The sequence below is a fragment of the Nesoenas mayeri genome (genome assembly GCF_963082525.1).
Source record: "Nesoenas mayeri genome assembly, chromosome: 15".
In the NCBI taxonomy this organism is placed as follows: domain Eukaryota; kingdom Metazoa; phylum Chordata; class Aves; order Columbiformes; family Columbidae; genus Nesoenas; species Nesoenas mayeri.
Genome location: NC_137559.1, coordinates 11,741,595 through 11,766,052, shown reverse-complemented (window position 1 = coordinate 11,766,052; position 24,458 = coordinate 11,741,595). Strand labels below are relative to the sequence as shown.

The window sequence follows — 24,458 nt, the reverse complement described above, 5'->3', positions numbered from 1 at the left end:
GTTATTCTTCTATCCCCTTCTCTCTCACGGGTACATCTCTCCTCTCTCCGGATACTCCTTTACTCCCATCCTCCTCAAGGGTAAATCTTAATATCTCAAGGCTGATCTCTACTCTCATATTTTCTGTCAAGGATTCCACAGACCCGCTGCAGTTTCCCACAGTTTTATTTTGTGTTATTACTGCGATTTTTGTATTGCACTTTTTCAGTCTTAGAATGTGTTATGGTTTCATGGTGTTCTGCTGTTCTTTTGCATTACATAACATGGCCAAGGCAGAAACAAGCCTCAATACAGTTTGCGTTTAAATTCTAATCTTGGTGGTTCTGGTTTTGAAAAGGCTTGTCCCCTGATTGTATTTTGTTTTCAGCAGCATAGTTATAGGATCTATTTAAAGTACCATAGTTCTTGAATTTAAAAGATACTGTTCCTCAGGTTTTTTTCTTTCTTCCCAAATGGTGGTTCCCACTCATCTGATTCAAATGTGCTTTTGGAAAACCCCTAATTATTCACTCCCAGTAGTTCAACTAATTGCTCAAACACTTTAAAAAAAAAAAAAAAAAAAGGAGGTGTGAGTGGGCAGATGTTCTGAGGAGTTTGGAGTGAACTGGGAGAAGATTCACCTGTGGCTGAGCAAAACAGAATGGAAATCAGACCTTTACCACAGCTGAGAACGCTCATGAGTTGGCCAGTTTTTTCCTTCAGCGCTGCTGTCCCCAGCGTCACCTGTGCTCTGATCGCAGGCCCTGCTGCCGCAGCGAGCTCTGCGCTCCCGCCTGCTTGTGCATCCCACAGCGGGCATAAGGACGGGACAGCAATTGCTTGGAGTTTGGCCAGAGCACGCGATACAGAATGTCGGTTCTGTGCTTTGGTTTGTGCCAGCTGGGGGAGGACAGTGATCATTTAAGACAAAGGCAGGGGCTGCGTTTGTACCGCTTAAGAGCTGTGCAGAATGTGGCTGCAGCGTTTTCTTACATGCCAGGTACCGTAGAGCAATATGCTAACAGCACTTATCAGCGGCACGTGTGGGCAGCGCAGTCACTTCTGGTGCGTGTAATCGTCCTGTTTCCATGCAGACAGGCTGATGTACAAATGCAAATGGCAGAAAAGTCTCTGGTGTTTGACTGGGATCCCACAGTGCTCAAATCTCTTTCATGTCACAATAGACATTTCCATGCAGTGTCTACACTTTCATTTTTCTCAGAGCAGAGTCAAAATGCTCAGATTGATTGCCTTGTAACCTACACTAGCACATGCTTATCAGAAACATTTATGTCCAGCAAAGAAATTGTTTTGGCCTCTCTGGCTTGTAACCAGAGAGCTAAACGAATGAAAAGGAGCTGATCTATTGTGGTGCCACATGATACCAGGATACCTGAACTAGTTCCGACTTTATTCCATAACTTAAAGGAGTAGGTCCCTGGCAACTGTGCTTTTGCAGTCAAGGTAATGCACCTGATAATTTACTTTGGTACTACATGTCCAAAGAATGCCTTGTTTCATTACTTATTTCCATACTTCAGCGTGTCATATTAAAGATCAGTAATCTAAGATGACTGTACAACTTTTGTTAAAATGACCTTTTTTGAAGCTATGTTTTCTATATACCTCTATAAACAAACAAACAAACAAACAAATCATTCTTATTATTCTCACTAATTGCAATATTAACTCAGTTATGTTTTTATGTTTGCTGCAGGCTGGAAATTAAATCCAGTTGTTGGTGCAGTTTATAGCCCAGAATTCTATGCAGGTAAGGATTATGCTATAGTGGTTCATGCAATATTTTATTTTAATAGTCTTTAAAACATGCAAAAGTGCGGCATATATGTTTGGTGTGAGTTTTGGTTTCTTTGTTTGATTCACACGATTTGCATGTCATTTACAGATTTGCAATGCAGGATTTTAACAGCTACCTGGGCATAGTAGAGTTTATATAGAAGATATATTAATAACTTTTTATTGGAAAGTAGATGATATAACATGAAATGTACTATAATATCCTGGTCTTATATAAGATTTCATTTCTATTTTATTTTATTTCTGTTTTATTTTATATTTTGGTACAGTCACTTTCCTCCAGAAGTTATTTAAGCCTGGAGCACAACAACAACAAAAATATTTATCTATACAGATGTGTTTCATACATATACATAGACACACATAAGTAAAGAACATGTGTGTCCGTAATTTTTTTCTTGAACATTTTTCTTTAAATTTTACGTTACGTTTTTCAGTTTCTTAAAATTTCCCTATTTGTAATCTATATTCTCTCTTTACTCTTCACTGAGGTTGATTTCTGATCCTTGTTACAATTAGGGCTTAATATAGTCTTTTCCTACTTGAACTCTGTGTAGAAAGTTTCTAAATGTGATTTAGCAACCGTATTAAAAACAAACATGGTTGTACTCCAAACCCCAGTTGATTTCAGAGGAATTTTAATTCCATCCATAACCATAATCACTAGTAAGTCTGAAAAATCATGTATTAGAGGCTAATAATTTACATCTAAGACAGAAATAATCACTGTAATCCCAAATGTTTCTTATAGGTAATAAAGTTGCCTTCCTTTCTTAAGTTCACCATCGTATGAATCTTCCATGACTTTCATGGGAAACCGGGAGTTCTTTAGTTTTCCATTTCGATCTGTTTTTCAGTTGTCTGTGGGTGTGTATTCTGGACACAGATACCTAATAATGTTTAAAAACTAAAATCCACTGTCACACACTTGGGTAATTGAAAATAAAGATGTAGTTGTAAAATACTTTCTTTACAGCAAGTACAGGACAGATTTTAGGAAGCATTTTTTGCAGGTGGTGGTTAGGCAGGGGAAAAGGTTGCCCAGATAAGCTGTGGGATCTCCATTTGTAGAGATATTCAGGCTTCCACCAGACAAAGCTGGAAAACTTTTGTTAGTTCAAGGGACTTCAAGAGAGAAAAATTGTTAAATAGGACTACTTTTACAAACAGATAAAACAAGACAAAAACGCTCCAGTTAGGGTATTGTGTAGTAAGAGTGGCACAGGATAATAAAGCTACTAACTTGGCATTCATGGAATTGCAGTATTTAGTGTAGGCAGGATTTATTTCCTTCCTTGATGTATGCCTACATTGAAAACAGGAATTTAACATTGATCTCCTTTGAGTAGTTAGTGAACCAACCCTGAACCTGCATAAATTAGAAAGTCAGAGTTATTAGTCATTTTATATAAATGACTTTGTGTTAATGACAAATAAAATAATATTCCCATAGTACAGTAATCAATTTTCTAATACGTACGCAGAATTAACAATCTGACTTATAATTGTCTCATGAAGTAGGGCATGAAGAGTTCACATAGTTTGTAAATTAAAATCAATATTTTCAATCTCTCCTGAAGGTAATTTTCCTAATTTACTGGACTTTTCCCTAACATTTATTTTGTCTTTTAATTATAAAATGGCAGGTTATTGATTTTTTTTTGTATAACCTCCTGAAGTCCCAAGTGCATTTTTATTGCCAACACAAGGGAGGTGTTTGCCCTTCTTAATGAGAATCTTTAATTACCATTAGAAGAGTATTAATTTAATTTTATGAATTATGACATGCACTCCAGCATACCTATGCAGAAAGCTTTATCAAGATCCTTCGTGTATTTCAGATATTTTTCTGTTTATACATGTAAGCAAGCTTTGTGTTTGTTTTTTATTTAAATACCTATCAAATGCATATTTTCAGTATTGACTATAAGATAATTTTTTTCTCAGACATTTAAACTTTATTTTAAGCAGTTGAGAGCTCTGTGCAGATCTTTTAAAGCTGTTAGAAAATGAAACAGTGAAAGAGCAATGCAGTTCTTGCATACCATAATATAACACTGTGACATCTTTTTGTTTGTGTCCACTCCCACCACCTTACTTGGAGAAGGAGCAGTTTCACTTTGGAAGATTATACAATTAGAAATGCAATTTTTAAGACAGTCGCAGTTCTGCCCATTTGGTTTAATTACTGTCTCCAGCACTGTCATGCTAAAATTGTACCAACTCTTTCATAGTCACTGCAAGAAGTTCCTTTAGTTTCTAATAAATGTTGAAAAATTTGGCCACTTCTGAAATAAAGATGATACATTTGCAGAGAAACTGTTGATTTAAAGTACCTTTAATCTTCATAAATAAGTAAAAAACCAGAAGGTTATACAAAGCTGTCAGGGTGGCACTGATGAATGGCAAATTCACCCGTTTCTCAATTGCCGGTGAAGACACATGCCGCAAGGCTTAACCGTATTGTACATCATATCTGCCAACTCATTTCTGTGATTAAATATTCCATCAGTGCGGGCTATAGGGCGGTAAAGCTTAACAAGATTCATAAGATGCACCACTTGAATACACATAACTCACTTCCTTGGATAGAGAGCACCCCGCATGCAAAAGAAAATTAGAGTTGAGTTAAATTACTCCATAAGACAAGATCAATAGAGAAAGGAAAAGATCCCCTAATGCAATGCAAATCTAAGATATAGTTATGTCCTGACAACTTGAAGCAGGCAATTAAAGTCAAATAGGGAGGAACGCAATGTAAATCAGCCCTAAAACCTTGAAGATAATGGTAAACACTAGGACCAGTGACATGATTGTGATAGCTCTGCTCTTTTTCCTGAGTGTACACTTCTGTAAAAGAAAATCTTTATTGAGGAAATGCATGACAGCTAAAAATGGAGACTATAAGATACATAGCAGGCGCACAACAGACACTACATAAGTAAAGTATTAGGTTGGGACTGAAAAATACTATATATTTGCCAAACACTATAGGTTTTTCTTCCTAAGTAGCCATTCTAAGATGTTTTTCTGGCTTTGAAATGCGTGTGCTGTAATAAATTAGAATGCTCCAAAAATATGACTGTTTAGGTCATATGGTAGCATGAACGTGGGTTTCCAGTGACACGATTGTGAGGTACAATTTGAAGACTGCTTTCATCATGCTAAGGTCTTGCAAGTGTCCCAAGCCGCTGCTGGCGGTGGCCGTGCTGGTGAGCTGGCTGGCTGGAACACCTCTTGCCCTTCCCACAGCTCTGTCCTAAAATGACGTCTTGTAGAAAACGAAAGGATGGTGATGTTTTTTTCATTTATCATTTTCAGTATTTCACAGAATCTCACTCTTCTACATACCATAAGTGATAGGTATTTTTTTAAATTGACTTATGTCAACATCATGTCCTTCTAGTAAACAAAAGGAGATGCTTTTCCTCCTTATGAGAAAGAAATGCTTAATCAAGTTAAGATTTCCACTTCAGTTTATCTTTTCCAGGAAACTATCAAGTTCTTACATAGGTCCTAATGAGGAAATATTGTAAGCACTGTGTGATCCATTTCACAAAGCCTTCATGTAAACTGGGACAAACTTTTCAATTATTTGTTTATGCATGCACTTTTAAATCCATCTCATAGGGACCCAGAATTATGCTATGTTAAGCTAGAGCCTGTTATCTTCCCTCATACACATCTACGGCTGGCAAAACACAGATTTGCAGTTTGGTTTCTTCACTAGGAGTATTCTATTCTGTACTTTCTTACCATAAGCTGTTACATTCTCTGTTTCTGTAGTCTGTTATAGTATTATTTTTACCTGCTTATTTGTTTTTATGTATTTTCTATTTTATCTGTGACACCTAGCCTTCCTTTCAGTGTCGGACAGTCTGAAACCAAAGTTCCATGTTGTTACTCTCAGTTATTGCAGATCTTTCTCTTTTTTCTCTTTTGCTTTTTGAATGATAATTTTTTGAGCAATCTCTTACACTCTCCTTAGTGGAGTGTAGGATATTATTGCACCTGTGTTACGACAACAGATGAGTCCTTTAAAGCAGATAGCTTGAGACACAGTAAGGGGATTTTAAAAGGCTTTGTCCTTTTAAGTGGCAGAAAATATATTTTAGGATGCATATGTGTTGAAGAGGCTTCTTTTTGACAATTCCAGTATGCAAGGTGGGGGAAAAGATGTTACAGAAATCACCTGGAAATCTAGTGAACCTTCTTTCAGAAAATAGTTGAATTCACAGTGTCCTGCATGAGAAGATATTCTTGTCTGGTCATAACCAACAATCAGTATTTCAATAATGTCAAAAATTAGATCGGCACTGGAAAAGTCTTAAGACTAGCGAAGAAGAGTCATTAAAACAAGGCACGGAGCACAGCTCAATGGCAAGTAATAGAGATCCATTCTCCTTTTATCTAAATGACTAACGATGTATTCTTGATTGTGAGCAGTCACTAAGTGCTAGAAGTTTTTCAGAAGCTAATTTCAAGAGTCATCCTATGTAGCTGAGTAGTTGTACTCAATAAATAACCTTAACCCTGTGAGGACTATTTGTAGGCACCCAGTTTCCTGGGCAGTTAGATGTTACACTCCAACCGGGCTTGGAAAATTTTCCCCATCATTTAAAATGAAAAAAAAAAAAAAGGGAAAGAGATTGTGCTTTAGACTGTTTTATGTGCCTTCAGAAAAGAAAGAATATTTAGATGCCTGGGGCTTTTTAGCATGCTGTAAAATTGGAAGCTAGCAGTATCCTCCAAGAAGCAGATTTTGTAACAATCTTCCTTTCACAAGTTTGTTTTTAGCTTTGAAATATGATGTTATATATAATTAAGAAATGAAAAAATACTATGGTACAATATATATAAATATGCACTTCAGAGGAACCCAGGGGAAGAGAGGATTCCTGTATGTTTGCTGACACTAATTCTCTTTGTCCGTGTCTTAAAGCATCTATTTCTGGAGCATAAGAGCACCTGGGATTCGTTTAATCTTTCTAGTGTTTCTCTTTGAATTTAAATGACTCTTGCATAAGCTCAGCAAATACCCTAGAAACACTTCTCAGGGAAGGTGGTTGAAGTTTGTGAAGCTGAATTATATGCTTGCACAGCAATTCCAATCCTAGGGTAAAAGTTCACTGTACCATATCCGTAAAGCACAATTTTGGGGAAAATTGTCTGTCATTATATAGATTATTTCTTTTTATAATTTGATTGCATATGCTCAGATTTGAACTAAGCAGATTTTTGCAAAGAAACATCTTCTCACCCTTGTTAGCTAAACAGTTTAAGTAATTCTCAAAATACAGAAAAATTAAATAATTATTGTTTATTATCCCATCTGTCAGTTATATAGACGCTTCTTTTCAAAGCATAAAACAAAGCTGCAACTGTTGTTTCAAAAATCATAATGTTAAAGTACCATCATACAAATGATGACATCCTAATTAGATTAACACCAGTGATGACAGTTAATGCATTTCTAAAACTTCTGTGGAGCTGTTACAAGCTATTACAGTGGAAATACTGGTTTATGAAAAATTAATAAAGCCAATAGAAAAATGGAATTCAACATCTGTACCAGCTATTTACTCAAAAAAATCTTCCAGAATTAATTATGCCTTATGCCACATCATAATGAGTTTTTCATTAAAATGTATACCGTCATGGAAACTGAACAAGGATTATTCAAAGAATAATGCCAATGACTGTTATTTTTTGAAAGATTAATTTAGTTAATTGGTTATACATTTAAATCTGGAGCAAGGTTAATCGACCTATATTTATCATTGTATCGAAGTCTGCACTTTTTAAAGAGAAAATCACAGATACTGTCACTATTACCCTCTTAAAGCTGTTTCTTCTATTTGGATGGGGTTTTTTAAATAACACAGTATACACTTAGGCTTTGATACTGTTCCTGTGTGATCTCTAAAAGAAATTCCATACTCTTGATTATTTAATGGTTAATCTTGAGCTATAGATAGAGCTTTATACCAGAAGATAGAGAATGGTTAAGAAGGGAGTTCCTGCTTCTTCAGTGTAAAAGTTCAGGAATTTTGACCACAATCTGGTATAGAGAAATTATTTGATACTGGATTGTGATGAATTTGTGCACAGATAGAATCTGGAAAAACAAAAACTGTGTATTTGCTGGAAGTTGGAGTTCCTTTACAACAGGGGAAGAGGTGTGTTTGGGGGGCAGGGAGACGGGTCTTGGATCTTTTTGCTTGTTGATAGAGTATTGCTGAGATGTAGATCTAGAGTTTTCTGCACATGAGCCTGAATTAATTACTACTAACATATCCCACTTGAACTAGTCTTAGGTGACTACACAGCAAAACCAGACCGCCCCTGTCTTACTACTCAGCATTGACTGATTTAGAGATTTTAAGTGTAAGTTAGTGCTGCATCCCCTCTGTGGTACAGTAGCAGCAGTTTATGCTGTTCTCCAGTGATAGGTCAGATATCTGATGCTGAAGTTTTTTCTAGAAGTCATATCTGTAGTTACTGTAGATGGAAATCCTCTGAGATGACAAAACATTGCCAACAAGTTGGTAGAGCTTGCATGGATGAGAAGCACAAAGTTGAGGCAGGGAGGAAAGGTGTAGAATTGTTCCATTAGCTGTTCTGGGGTGGAAAAAATGTGTAGAAATGAAATAATATACAGAAGAATAGAAAAAAGCCTATTTAAGCAGGTATCATAAAGAAGGAAATAGAGCCAATGAATGGCAAAAGTTCTCTAGCCTTTGTTCGTCCTGTATGCCCTGCTTGTTTTTTTACAAAGAAGTGAGATGCCCTTACTTGTTCTAAGGTCCTAACTCAAAAACCTGCTATTCCTTTTGAACTACTGGGTAATGAAGTTCCTCAGTGGTAGTTCTGCTTGGTACCACTTATGAAAATTTCTTGATTTCCTTAAGTAAACTTGCTCCTCTTATGATGTCGGACCCAAAGATAAAGCAACGTGTGTGAGCTAGGCTTGGAATGATAAATTCCTGTGTGTAAGCCTGAATTCTACTTTGACACATGTTCTGTGAGCTGGTGGGTGAATACAGGACCAAGTATAATCAAAATTAAACATGTGATTATGGTTGCAACTTAATTGAGTACCTTATTCCAGCACAGAGCACCATGTGTGTTAGAAGTATGTTTTAGTTAGGTCATGGGAGGGAAATACACTGTCAATTATTAAATATGTGGAGGCTGCTTTGAGCAAATGATTGGAAGCTAGGAGAATACCTGTGAGAAGAATATAATTCTTACTGTCTCCTTGTACTTTACCTTAAGTGGACAGTTTTCATGATTTTGAAAATTTTATGCTTTCAATTCCATCCAACATTCCATCCACCCGGCTTCCTTTTTGAAGCAGGACTAACACCAGTGCTAGATCAGGTGAGCAATGCCTTTGTATACATCTATGAAGACAGAGATTTATGATCTTCTTCAGATAACCTTTTCCAGTGCTGCACTGCCCTCTTCGTGAAAAGCCTTTTCCTAATGTCCAACCTAAACCCTCCCCAGCTACAGCTACGTGGTGGCCATTGACCTTTTGTGTTATCAGCTGCTACCATTCCAATGAGATTTTGGCTCCACCATCTTTGTAACTTCCCTTCAAGTAGAGAAAGCTATTAGATTGCCTTTTAACTTCTTTGTGAGAGTGATCAAGTTCCCTCAACCTCTCTTCACAGGATACAAGCTCTAGACCCCTGCCCATCTTGATTTCACTCTAACACATCCTCTCCAGTTCCTCCACCTTTCAGCTGAACTGGAGTGGCAGTAGGTTTAAAAACTGGATAAAGTATTTCAGGTGTAGTCTTGCTGGCACCAAGCGTGTGTGTGGTGAGGGAATAACAACAGCCCTTGATCTGCTGGCCATGTTTCTCGTAAGTTCAACTACTCTGCAGTTTGCCTTGTTTGTTTAAATGTTACTTTAATAAAACAAATGAAAGTGTTGTGATCAGGCAAGAGCTGTGCTGTCCTACCTTTGTTATTACATTGCTTCTAACTTCTTGTATGCTGTTCAAATGTTTTTTTTTTTTTATTTTGGATTTAATTGATCAGCATTTAATAGGATAAAAAGAAATTTAGGATCTTCTGAGGAAGAATAATGCTTGGACTTCTTTAAATGTCATTCTGGTGGTTAGTGAAAGTGTATTCTATGGTTCCCTAATTAGTAACAGACCAAAAACAAATTAAATAAATATGGTGGCAGCCTAAAACTGTCTAATTATAAACATTATACTGAGATATCTTTTTTCACAACCTTCTCCCTGGCCTCCTCTTTTTAATACATTAGTTTGCAGCATGAACATGGTTTTTAAGTTTATCTGACAATTATCCCCACTTGCCATATGTTGGCCTGGGGTTTGCAGGGCAGGTTTAGTACAGATGAAGTAGATTCTGTTTGCAAGAAACTGCACTGGGAGCTGTACTGGAGGCTCCACGTGTGCACTGACTGTCACATGTCACCCAGACTGGCTTTTGGGCAGCTTTGAACTGGTGTGCTGGGGTTGTCTGCTTCAGGGGACAAGACTAACCCTGGTCCAGGCTCAACTTCTCCAGACTCTGTGTGATGGAGGTTTAGAGGCCAGATATAAAAACAGCTGTTTTAAAGCTACTGTTACTGTCTCACCAATTATATGACAACAGAGGTCAGCCTGGGTGTGCACTATCTGGACTACAGTATGTATGGGGGTTGTCTGATGGAGTAAAACTGAGGCTGTAATTCAAATACCAGCTATGGATATATGTAAAAAGCAATGACGTAAAAATGTCCCTGAGAGACATTTAAGAAAAACTAAAAGGGCATCACTAAAACACTTGGGGCTGGTTTTTTTTTGGTTTGTTTGTGGTTTTTTGTTTGTTTGTTGGTTTGCTTTTTGTGTATGTGTGCGCATGATTTTTTTTGTTTACTTTTTTGGGGGGAGAGGGCTTTTTTGTTTGGGTTTTGTTTTGTTTGTGTGGAGGTTTTTTCTGTGTTTTTTGTTTTGGTTTTTGTTTTGTTTTTTTTTCAGTACTGGATAGGATATTTGCAACGCTAGATAAGTTAATAGCAGATATGCAGAAGAATAAATTCCTTTCATTAGAAGAATAACAAAGTTAGGAAGATCCATGCGTTAGGATGGACAGTCAGGCAGACAAACTGTTCTGCAATGTAAAATAATAAAGTAATACATGTAATGTAAAGTTAATACAGTTAAGTGGAATGGAAAACAAGTCTGTGTGTTAAACCTTGATTACATATGCAAATTAATGCTAAAGCAGCTAAAGATTATATTGAACTGTATTCCAAACATATAGCTAATGTTTTCTGTTTCTTCTCATGCACTTTTTTCCCATTTGGGGCATTGGATGACAGAATCCCCGATACGTTTGCATTGTAATTGTTCTTTATAATACTTACCGAGAGTAGATTTCAAAAGACTGAGTTTTCGTTCATTTACTCATTTGTGGAGGCAGCTGAGATGAAGCTGTCCTTTACAATAGTGCACAATCTATGTCAGATTTGCTCTGTCAGATTTTCTTTGTGAAAATTGTTTTGTGGGAAATCTCCAAGGATAGAACTGCTTCTAGTAAAAGTGGGTACTTTGGAAAGTCTGGAAACAATGTGTTTCCATTTTTGTAATGTTTTTTTGGGCTCCTGAAATTCTGGAATCTGAATGGGCTAGGGAAGAAATAGAATACCTAAAGCCAGGACTATGCATGATAATTGAATTTTTGCTCTTTTATATTCTCAGTTTGTCATTCAGAGTAGAATTTTATTTGTAAGTTAAACCAAACTTCTACTGGGGTAAGTAAATAGAACTGAGGGATTAGGAATTTGCATCTATGCATCTAATTGCATTAGATTTGCATCTCTGTTTTATTGATTTACCGAAATAGGTAATTTACACAGAAAATAGTGTCTTTATATAATATAAGGAGATAAAGTATAAACACATCTACTTGTAATCCCTCCAGGGCCATTGTGAAACTGTAGTATTTGTGCAGAAAGGCTCCAGTTTAATTTTTCTGTGAGTCTATTCGTATTGCAGTCTTCCTTCATCAGACAGATGTATGAATGTGACCCATTTTAGTTATCACCAGAATATAAGTGTATTTTTTTATATTTTCAAGTCTCCTATTTCAAGGGTAGTGTAATACAAGCTCAGTGTTTAGAATTTCTCTCATGTTTGAGTAACTATCATTTACCTACCTTTTAGTCTGCTAGGAGGACCTAGAAAGATTAGGAATAAAGCTTTGACTTTCAAAGGTCCTGAACAACTTCAGTGGGACAAATCTCCCAGTGTAAGATAATGGCAGTGAATATCACTGAATATCCATTTATGTGCACCTGAATTTGTATATATCTATCATATAGTAAATATGTTGTGTAGGAAAGTTGCAGTTATGGGCAATGCTAACAGTAGCACTTTCAATTTTTGACATGATTACATAGTGCATTTCCAGTGTTAGATTTTTTGGTGACAGTTTGTGAATAAGGATGTACATTTGGATGCCAGTGATAAAAATTCACTAACAAACACAGATAAGTTCTCTAGACTTGTTATATATTTTGGTATAAGCAGTTCAGTTTGTGTGACATAGTAGTTTCATTTTGGTTACAAGACAAGGAATGTCTGTGGCTGATTGATAATTTTTTAAATGATATTTGGAAAGAATGGTTTATTGCAATTGGTTTGCATGGTGGATACATTACATAAATTGTTCCTGCAAAATGCAGCCCATCTATGGCAAGGTTGGCACGCTAATGAAAGTAGAAAGAAGTCAGTCACACTATGTGTTTTCAAGCTGGCATTACTTTGCCACATGCTAACGGTACCATGACACAACCTCAATTTGCCACTGAAATCACAATGCATTGTCGAGCTATTCCTCCTAAAGCAATCTTGGAGAATTTAGGGGATCAGTAGTGGATATAACTTGGTACTTTTCATTGGTGAAGTGGGTGAAACGTTAAAGCAAGTCAGCACCTTGTGAGGCAGGAAAAGGATGTTGACGTGGGAGCAGAGCTTCAAAGAATTTGCCGCTTCCCAGCTCCTGTGCTATCTGCAAGGTCTTGATTGGTTGTATATGGTACGTCAGGTCCTGGAGAAGGAGGAGGTGGAAAGAAGGGGAATGAGGAGAATCTCACACAGAATTCTTACCAGAGCTGCAAACCTGGAAAAAGTGATGGGGGAAGGGGGGGGGGGGGAGGGGGGGGTAGGAGGGGAAGGGGAGGAAGGTTTCCCAAAAAATGTCTTGGAGGCACATACCTCCACCAACATGGTCTTTCCTCCACACCCCACTCACCTCCCTTTTTTGTTTTTAATAACTGATGTGTAGTTAAATGTGAGTCGGGGATTTACTACATAAGTGTATATATAGAGCACACATTCTCATCACCAGCAGCAAGTATACACAAGTCACTCATTAACTGAATGTATTTGAGGTTTGCTGTCAGAAGCTTATGTAGATACTTATTTGGATTTACAAACTCACCTTTGGACATCACCTACTCGAGATTCTCCTCCCTACCATGTAATTCTCTTGTTTAAGTGAAACTGTCTATATAACTTATAGGGAATTAAAAGTAGTTTTTGTTTGTATTTTTAAGATCTTGGAAGAAAGGATGTGTGTATTTTTGGGTAAACCTACTTTATTCCTTGTTAATGATGGAGGAAGCAATTCAATAGATCAATACAGTCATCCATGAATCATTGTGTTAAAGTCTAAATGGATATGATTTCATTTATAGAAAGATCCCAAATAACTGAAGGCGCTCACAAAGCCATTTTTTTTTTTAATTAACAACATATTTAAAAGCATACTGAGGCCATGTTTCCTTATTGGTAATTAAGGGCTAAAAGAGCAGTTAACTATTATGTATTCAAGATAGAGACTTTCTTTAAATTCCCTAGTCAGATGGGACAAGAGAAGCTAATGTACGCTATTATTGTACCACAGTGGCCTTTTAGTTAGGTGCTTCTGATCCATTTCTGTGATACATTTTGAAATAATCCATCATAGAACAATATTTCAGACCAGAACACAGATAATACTATTTCTGTGTGGAAAGACCAATATTAAATTACGCATTTAGAACAGCAAATAAAGAGTGGACATGGATTGATTATGAGGATCTCTGATACACTAGCAAATCTCCTGATGTGTTCATGAGAGATGCAACTTTGTAGTTTTCTGCATGCATTGTGTATGGAAGAGGAATTAAGTGTATAGTTATAATAGTTTTTGCAAAAGGTAGAAAGAAAAACAGTGATCAGAACGGGTGAGAACTAACTGAGGGAGAAGATTGGGCTATGTAACATCCAGCTGTATTGGGAGGAAGATAAAAAGAAATAACTGAATTTAATAAATAATACAGCTTTTAGATTAAAGTAATAAAGTAACATTTTATCTTATAATAATATAGGTGAACTGGAACACAAATATTTTTAGCTTTTATTCACTTTCTCCTGTGAGTTTATTTAGGGTTGGTGTTTTTTTTGGTGAATAGTGATATAGAAGGTATGAACTGGTACTTAGTTACAAAAAGCAGTAAGAAGCTCCTGTTGGTAATGGCATAAACATGTATGAAGAAGAGCTACTTTACCTGGAAAGCCAAGTGCATAATGGATTAGAGTGATGTAATCTTCACTAAATCTCCTTGTATGTAGTAAGTTACTTTCTATATTATAAACAGTCATCTACCCATGCACTAATACCCACTCTAGACCAGCCTTGGGGATTGACTTGATTAATTTCTGCCACTGAAAATGCTTATGTAGTTACTCTCTTGTTATGATGGAGTATACTGTAGGGAACCACTGTCATCTCTGAGTTGTCTGAATAGCTTTATATGAAGCTGTGGTTCTTCAGGATTCCCAGAGTGAAAGCAGGAAATCAGTTTTTTCCCCCATGTCTCAGTTACATTCCAGGGCAAAACCCCAGTGCATTACTGAGCACTACAGTGCCACTTCCATCCTCTTCCTTTTTGTAAATCTCCCCAAATTCTTGGACAATAAATAACAACATTGTAAACTTTTGTTCATGAGCAAAGGTACTAAAGCCACCTATACTGGGGGGTGATGTATTCTAAGCTCAGGTTCTCAGTATTTAGACTATACAATCCCAGTAATTAAGGTTTCCAGAATGTTGTTTCAATTTATACTTCCATAAATCATGTCATTATGATGTCTGTAGTGCTGGCTAAACAGTGGTTGCAGTTAAAAGCTGTTTTTAACACAGGTGATTTAAAATCCTTTATAATTTACTGGGAAGTCCTGTTGTTGATCCTGGTTACTACTTCTTAGCTACCTGAGTATTTGAGAAATACAGTGAACTTTGTCATATGTTTTGTATGAGCCAGTGAGTAGTCTGTGCATCATCGCTAGTGCGTTGGTATTTCCCCTTATGCTTTGTGGCTTAGGATATATAAATCATGTAAATAACTATACACAAAAACTTATTTTTGAAAGCATGAAAAAAATTAGGAAAATACTTTCAGTCAAATATCTTGGAACTATTGGGAACTGAATTTTTAGTATTCCAAAAATGTAAATGACTTTACATAATATTTTTCACAGCCCTGAATATTTTTAGAGTAATTATTTCCTCAAAATAACTATAGTCCTTCAACAAAGCACCTAATCAAACATGGGAGGAAGAGGAATGGGAGTGGGAGTATTTTTTGATCATGAAAAGTACATTTTTGTCTGTGCTGCCAGCCTGTACACCAGGGATGAGGAGTGAATCAGTCTGGCCCAAGCACCCCCTTACAACCAGCAGCATGGCTGCCTCAGTTTCCCTTCTGCCGCTGCTCTGTCCAAAGCTCTTCTCTGTGCCTGCAGGGAACACACGTGGCGGACATAGGTGCTAATATTTTTCTGATCCTTCTGACAGAGTGAATCAGGAGAGACTTTGTGCTGATGGTCTTCAAAATCTTGTGTCACTGGTCACATGCCTGTTGTGACCAAACAAGTGGATGCTTATATTAGGGAAAAGTAGAAAAAAAAAACAACTTGCAGGTTGTTCTTAATGAGAAAATACCAACCTTAAATATGCTGGTACAGAAGGCATTGCAGACTTAAAGATGAACTCTTGCATGACTGTAATTTTTTGAAGTTCATCAGCTCTATTATATTATTAAATTTCAGTTTGAACAGAAATATTAAGAACTTTATATTAAAATCCTCTTTCTTAAAAAAAACCCCGCCATCCTTTATTCTGTCATGCTAGGATTTAGTATTCTAGAAGAAAAATAATGTTTTTTGTCCATCAGGGAATTTATGGATGATTTCAATGTTCTAAAGTTTATCCAGAAGATCTTATTGTAAATAATTCAGTCTTTCCCCAGTTGTATAAATTACAATTTAAATATTTTAATACCAAAATTAGATGCAGCAGAAATAATCATTTCTCATAAAAGCAGATGTAAAAGTTCCGTATTATTCCTACAAATTCTAATACTAGTGTTTTAGGTATTACTATTAATTTTACATACAAATTCGAAGGCAGATTGTCAAAATATAATTAGAAAACTCTATGCAACAAATTCAATACAGTCTAGTAGCATGGATAAAAAAACATCTGTTTTGAAGTACTTTCATTGGAAATTAGAAGACTCAAGTAGGGAAAATTAGATTTGTATGAGATGAAATCAGAAAAAAAAAATGTAAGAATGTTAGCTGCAAAGAATAGGAAAATACCTGTGGACCACAGAACAAGTATCATCTAGAATTTATATTGAATAATATAAAGAAACTATGATCTTCAGTTTCTAAAAAACTTTATATATTTATTAAATATATTTGAAATCATTACAGCTGAATGAATGCATCTGTGTCTTCAGCTCACTCTCATTTCAGGCTTCTGTAGTAGCACAAGTGTTGTAGCATCTATGGTGTTAAATACATCTATATTCCAATGTACACGTTCCCAGAGTCAAGAGAGTGTGTTGGTAGGTCCTGCTAACATCCTGCTGTTCCCGGTGGGCTGTATTCCAGAAAGGCAGAAGGTTTTTTCCTAATATGTCGATATAGTTGTCAAGATTCAGTCTGTATTCAGCTAAGAATGCTAAAATATAATTACTGAGAAAGGTATTGAAATAGTAAGGCATTTGATCCAAGTTCATTTAAAAATAAACAGAAAACAAGAAATAAGCCTAAACTTCTGTCATTTGTTTAAAATGAACATCCACTGCGAAAGTGTTGTTTTAAATTCATTTGGTTATTAGTTTTACTTTTTTTTCTTCTTCTTTTTTTTTTTTTTCTTAAGAAATGGTTTAATTTGTTTTATTTCATTTTATTCTTAATTCTGAATCCAGTTTATATACTGGAAAGTAACTTATGCTTATGTTTTTCTCATTTGAGGAAAAAAATACTGAAATCTTCAAATGTATTAGCGATTGCACCAGTGTTAAATTAAGCAGTAGAACTTGAGAACGTACTTGGCGTAACATGTGAGCTTTGCGGTCTGATTTATCTGCTGTGTTTGCTGGAGCAGCCTCTCATTGTGGCCAAGGCTGGGGAGATGGGGGGTGTGCGTGGTTTGGCTGCTGCCATTAGCGGCAGCACTAAACTGGGCAGCTACTGGTGCAAGGACAGGGCAGAGAGGGAGAGAAACCAGAGGGACTGGTGCGCGCTGCACGTGCCTCACTGTGCACCAGCCTCCCCGGGTGATAAAAAGGGTGTTTGTATTTGGGGGGATGCCTGTGGTTTGCTTTTTCAAATGTAAAATTGTATGTGTTGATCGGGGCTTTTTCTGCTTTGAAGTCAAAGTACAGAAAGTGCCCCCGCTTCACTGCACTGCTCCGGTTATGGCTTTATTTCTGTTTTGAGATAAAAATGAAGGTTTAGTTTGAGTGTTCCAAAAGCAGATACCACTCTCTCTCTCTTTCTTGTAGGCAGGGTGCTGCTGTGCCAGGCAAACCAGGAGGGATCTCCCGTGTACAGTGCCCCCAGTTCACTAGTATACACATCCACAAGTAAGCTAGTGCTACGGCTCTTTCGTTGTTTTGTTTTGTGACAAAAGCACATTAATGTGAATTAAGCCCTCTAAAAATGTAAACTTTCCCAATAGCTTTTGTTAAGGTAAATTTGGTATTTATAAACCTATGCAAATAATGTCAATGGTGTTTTTAGTTGCATCACTATCATCAAAGTATATTTTATTTAATAAAAAAGACACGCTAAATTGCAGTGTTTTACAGAAATGGTCAAAAGTTCTATGTAAGACTGAAATTTTTTGGAATCCAGTCCTGTTGCGCACTCTGCATTTTATGTAGATGATGTTGTGCTTCCTTTTCCATCCTGGTCACAACTGTGATTTGATTAAAAGTGTTATGTCTCCATTTCATTGTGTCAGGAAGCAAAGAGATGTAAAGTCTTTTTTACAAAAGGAAAAAGACTGTGCAACTAGGTATTTTGAATTCTAAAAGCTGCCCTAATAAAAGCAGCAAAGACAAGCTGAAGTGATGCATTCTGTCATCAGCCATTTTTCTGTACAAAACTTTGGATTTGAAATGTGTCCTCTCAGATTCTGAGGCAGAAGTGGAACTTGATGCTTCTGCGAGTGTTTTAGGTTGTATTGGTGATACCGCTGATGCCCGTTCTGAAATATAGTCAGATAAGAAGCCTCTAACTGCATGAAACAGCAATAATTGCTGCTTGCTGAATCAGGGTGAACAGCAGCATTTGCTCTGTGTTCTTTGCAGTCCTCTGTAAAGAAAATATTTTACTTTGTCTGATTTAACAACGTTATTGGATATGCTCTTTATGAAGATCCTATTCAATCTGGAATCCTTTAAAGCTTATCTAGACTGCTAAAGTAATTATTTTCTTTTGTTAATTAAAACCAGAAATGAGGACTGAAGAGTTCCATAGTGATCATCTCTACAGTCATGTAACTCTCTTCTGTCAAAGGCTATAAACATGGTCCCTAAAGCTGCTGCTTTTACATTATAGATGTGGGATCTCCTTTCAAATCAGGAGTCTACAAATACATAGTGAACTAACAAAATATATGAAGTGTCTTAAATTGGAAATGAAATTATCAGTTAAGTCTGCATTTGCTTCCAGGTACTTCAAGAATATTTTCTACTACATCACATTTCCCAGTGCTTTTTTTTTTAATCCTTGTAGTAATACAGAGACAAAATACTTAATGTTTAAATCAGTGTTCATTTTTGGTACGCTGCTCTATTTTGACTGAAATACCAGTCTTTGGACTGAAGTACCAATCTTTGACTGAAACTATTTTCCTAGAAAGTTATCCAAATTTTTCGTTCATCTGTTAGGGGGGAGCTGCTTTTGTTATTTTTGCGGGGTGGTGTGGGGAGCAGTGTATTTTTAGTTTTCTAGAAATTACTCCAAAGAAAGGCTTTCTTAAGTTTACCCAGTTGCTCCTATTATCTCACTGAGTTCTATCCTACAAAATTTATTTCTGGCATTGCTGTTTATATTGTGCGGTATTTCCACTATTATTAAATCCCTAGATAGTAATTGTATAGCTAGCTAAGCTCTATACTTCACTGTTTCCATTATGTCTCATGAGGCAATCCCTTTGAAAAATCTTATTTTGCAGTGGTGCTTCTGGAATAATGATATCCTAACAAACACCTGTTTGTTTTCAATTATGCCAAATACATAAGTAAACAGACTTTGCCTATCTGCCTCCCACTGGGCAACGTGTAATGCGCAGTTTCATAACAGAGATTGCTAGTAGCCCTTGCAGTAGAAATTACTATACTTCTGTTGAATCTGTGTGTCTGCAAGTCATGATTATTCTTCTATTATGTATAGTGTTTCGTATTGCCAAAATGTAGTTTCCCCCACAGGGTCACAACTCTTAATAGTACAAAATTACTACAATTACTAATGATTGTAATTAAGTTTTTTTTTTTATTTCTCCTTATTACAAAACTTTCAATAGAGATGTAAAATAGTTCAATTTCTGTAGGAAATTCTGCTAAGAAGTGAATAGAAATGAAGCTCGAGTTTTGACTCATTTTCTTTTATTATTTTAAAAATCTATATTACATTTTTTATGCACATTTGTAATATCGAAATGATAACTGGTAAGTCAACATTGGTGTCTAGGAGACTAATAGTTTTACTATTACAATTCCATGTAGACAACGATATTGCAGCCTTCATCTTTGAATAATTTGTTCATCATTTATTGTTACTGCCAGTATTGTAACCATGTAATGTTTTACAACATCTTACAATGTAAGAATTAAGAGGTTTTGAATTTGTAATTGTTTTAACAGAAGGGAAAGAGTCAGCTGAGATTTTTAAAGCTGCCTGAGTGGCTTGGAGTTCATTAAATGCTAGAGGCGTTTAGGAATTTTCAGATAAGAGGATAGTCCTCATTTTTAGAAACGTTGTCGTTAACTTGACTCTTCATCTTTTGCTCCTGAGTTGTATACTATAAGAAATGAAGGACTGAAATGCAGTTGTAAAGTATATTTTTCTTGATTTGGCTAGCTTTATTTCTCACTTAACTTATTGACTTTTAATTATATTGATCACTAGTCATCTCTGATAAGTCTGAACACTCTCAGCCCATTTTTTTGGCTAGCCAGAAGAGAAATTTTCTTAGAGCTACTCTTTCCCTTCTGATGTTTTATTTCCCCAGGATATATTTTATTTATCATATTGTACTTTTCCTGGTACAGTGATTAGTTACACCTCTGAATATGTCAGGAGATGGAAACATGGCTCTGGTTCCTTCCATCACTTCTGGCCCTTTGCATAATACAGAAAGAAATGAGCTGTTTCTTCTGCAAGCAGTGGAACAAATCAGTAGCAATAGTCTCTCATGCCTCATCTGTTCTCCTAGGCTGAAGCGGAAGATGGGACCTGGATCAGTTTTTCATTTGCACATCTATTCCGGGAATAGATGATTTGTTACGTAGAAAGCATATTTTCAGCATGCAGATGTGTTCACATCCCTTGGTGGACAGATTCTTTGCCTGATTGAGAGAAAGTAAGGAAGCTCATGGTCTCATCTTGGCCGCTCTAGATTCCCATAGTATTGGCTTCTCGAGGACAGAACTGATACAACTGATTTCAGTCAGATCCTTCAGGATTATCATAATGCAGAATGTAGACAAGTATTGGAAAGAGATATACCCAGCAAGTAAAGACTAGAGTACACCAAGTCCCAGCGAATAAGTAAGCATTCCCTGGGAGCTTCCTGGAGGCCCATGATGTTTCACTGGAACTTTGTAAATCACACAGTTTGGCTGCACATAACTGACAGTGTCTTTTTACCCCCACTTCTTTAGACTAGTTGTTTCCACAGGAAGTTTTAAAAACCTGGAGAAATTTGTATCTACTGTTAAATAAGAAATGAATCAAGAAAAATTTTGGGAATTTTCTAAATTGAAGCCACTCGAGAATAGGATCCATATTAAGACCCTGCTGGACAAAAGGAAGATTCAAAAGAAGAAAAAAAATCTGTCACTGAATATCTGTATGCCTGTTCTACAGAGTGCAGTAATATAGCTGGGTATGTATGGTTAAAAAAGGCCAAAATATTAATCTGAATTTATGCAAGGACTTCTAATAAAAGCTGTTTAGTGCCTGTTTTCCCCATTTTCTATAATGTAGAAGTGTCTGAAAATGTCAATGAAATTGAAGTCAGAGAGCCAAAACATGAGGAAACAAAAAGAAGACATGAAGTCATAGAATCAAAGAAGCATTCAGGTTGGAAGGACCAGGTTGCACCAGAGCACCTTTAAGGATGGAAGCTGCACAACCTTTCTGGAGTTCCTCTTCCAACACCAGTGTGTCCTAAAACTGGAAACCTCTCTTCTTTCAAGTTATGTTTGTTGTGTCTTGTCTTCCCAGTGTGTGCCTCTGTGAAAAGCCTGACTACCTTTTCTTGATAACCTCCTCTACCCTTCCATGGCAGGGGACGGAAAAGGGGATTGATCTGCCAGGAGAGAACTTCTTTGTGCTCGTCAATGTTCTCGGGCTCAGTAAGCACCAGCTGGTGTAGGGGGAAGGCAGCCTAAAGCTGCACATCACAATTTTCAGAAATTTACAGTTGTGCATACCCAGGTCTCATGGAAGGCAACGGGAGAGATTTACAAATTTTAATACAAGTTCAAAGGCAGCTAAATAGTTTTCACTCTCTAAATCAAAACTTTGATCTTTGTAACTTTTAAGCTTTAATTTAGCTCCAAGTAAAAATGAAGATACTTGAGTTATCAGGTACGTAACTACTAGTAGATTTTTCTGAGGTAGTATTAAAGGAGCAGTTCACTGAACTGAATAGCTAATGTGTATGGTAAATCAGTAAATTCCTGCATGTCTTTGCTCAGAATGATGCACAGATGAGTGCCTCTATTTCCCAAATGTTTTGCATGCCCATAAAAGAGAATTTTGCCTTGACTTCAATGAGTACTTTTTAAACTGATGTCAATTTTGGCTTACATTTTCTAAATGGTAGAGTTGTTTCATCTTCAATAAGCATGCTTATCAGCTCCAAAATATACATGCTTTTTCCATAAATTTTAATTTTTGATTAAAAAGAAATAAATCTTTAATATTGCAAGGAAGTGATAGAATTTAAAAAAGGAAAAATACAAAAATGACAAAATCAGATATTAATTTATTCTATTTTATCGTAGCCAAGGGCAAATGAAGTTGATAGCCCATTTTTAAATTGATATATTGATTACAATTTTGCAAGAAATGGTGATGGAATTCAACAAAAATGATTGAGGTGGTCCAAATGCTTATAAATCTGTCCCACATTGTTCTTGTTCTTTAATTGTAATTGTCTGATAAAACTTCCATCAGTTTCTGTAATTAACCTAATGGTCTAAATGAATTTCCAGATCACTGGTTATTCATTTCAATATAGAAAATGCCATTACATTGAATTTAATTAATACAAAATAAGTTCACAGTCCGTTGTATCATTAGTATAGAATTTTACTGTTTTAACTGTTTCAATTATGAATATTTTTTCCTCTCATTTTGTTTGTCCCATTTATAGGCTTGAGTGTTCATTCTATATTTATACTAAAATAGTATAAACACTTGAATTTAAATATTTAAAACGCAATGCTCTTCAAGTTCCCATCCTCAAAATATCGGTGTCCATATTTTTTGTATTTATCATTTCAACTATTTTTACACACAATTCAGTCAGTGCCAAATTCATAATCCCATGATATGCCCTGGAACATCTTATTTGTCTTGATATTCCTTTCACAGAAGTACATATGACAGATAAGCACTCGCCAGAGAATACTTTTGCTTTGCGTCAGACAGATATTAAAACAATAAACTATGTTGCCCTGGGATTTTAGCTTATGAGCAACCAGAAAACAACAAGGCAAAGATGAGATGTTTTTGAAAGGTGGGAAGGCAGCTCTTTCAGATAATTCCCTGGAAACCTTTGGCCCTGTAATATTTTTGTCAGAAAATATTTTTAATGCTAAAGTTCTTTTAAAGCAAATCAGGAAAATACATTTCATTAATTAAGAGCAGGCATTAGCAATGTTCCTTCACTATCCTAATAATCCTACTGATCCAGAGTTATCTATTCTGTGCCAGGAGAGAAGGAAAATCTATAGCGGAAGCTTAAAGTATTAATTAAATGGTATGGGAATTCTGCTTTTGATATATGTTGTCTATTTAAAACTTATCAACACTTATGTATGACAGTCACATCTACTATGTTTAAAAAGATATTTTTTTCCGTGTGGGTATTTTGGTTTGTTTCATAAGTAGAGTACAGTTCAGGACTTTGTTGATATGCATGGAATAAATAGGGAAAATCATAAATACTAAATATAAATACCATATCCAATAGTAGGGTTTAGTCCTTTGCGGATTCATTGTGGTACAGAAATTAAAAGAAGGTAAAGCCTGTCTATTAATGTACCTGTTGAATATCCACAAGTAGGTTAGTTGGCTTGAGAATATTAGTAAACTACGTAAAAAGTGCTGTATGAAACTATTTTCATGTCACTTGTTTCAGTGAAGACATCCCATGTTTTATTTTTATGTGGCATTACTAATGGATTGGTTGTAAGACCTCTGACATTTCTATTATATTCTGGAGTATTTCCAGTACCAAGAAGATTACATGGGGAAAATACACATTTTCAAAAGGGGATTTACAAACTGAAGCACAGGAGGTTCCATCTGAATATGAGGAGAAACTTCTTTCCTTTGAGGTGCCAGAGCCTGGCCCAGGCTGCCCAGAGAGGTTGTGGAGTCTCCTTCTCTGGAGACATTCAAACCCACCTGGACACCTTCCTGTGTGATCTGCTCTAGTGAACCTGCTTTAGCAGGTGGGTTGGACTGGATGATTTCCAGAGGTCCCTTCCAACCCCAGCCATTCTGTGGTTCTGTGACTTAACATGTGATTCTATGCAGGCTCGTTAGTGGAAACATTCAGTTTAAAAATCTTGATTCAGTTGATATTGTCAGGTTTAATCTGTTGCACACACATGTAATTACCTGAAAACTATATTGTGATTCTGGTAGTCTTCTGATAGTGTTATCCTGAGACTCCAAGCAACTGAAGTGCAGGTGGTCCTGGTGGTTGGTAGATCCTTTTCTGGGGTTTGTATGCAAGACATGATTGACCATATTCAATCCAAATAGACATATGCTTTATTGTAATGACATCAATGAACAATTTGTAATGATTTTGTTGTAGTT

General features: G+C 36.2%; 1 protein-coding gene across 16 annotated transcripts in view; it reads left to right on the top strand.

Moving 5' to 3' along the window:
- RBFOX1 (RNA binding fox-1 homolog 1) overlaps nucleotides 1–24,458 on the top strand; it is a gene marked incomplete at both ends in the record, with an annotated part of 262,864 nt that overhangs the window by 182,066 nt on the left and 56,340 nt on the right. For 11 of the 16 annotated variants that reach the window (XM_080354223.1, XM_080354218.1, XM_080354210.1 and 8 more), the window contains 2 exons: nucleotides 1,697–1,750; nucleotides 17,672–17,752. In XM_080354223.1, the coding sequence (XP_080210349.1) occupies nucleotides 1,697–1,750; nucleotides 17,672–17,752 (135 nt within the window). The remainder of the gene's footprint in view (nucleotides 1–1,696; nucleotides 1,751–17,671; nucleotides 17,753–24,458) is intronic. The other 5 variants (XM_080354222.1, XM_080354213.1, XM_080354214.1 and 2 more) reach the window with 1 other exon arrangement.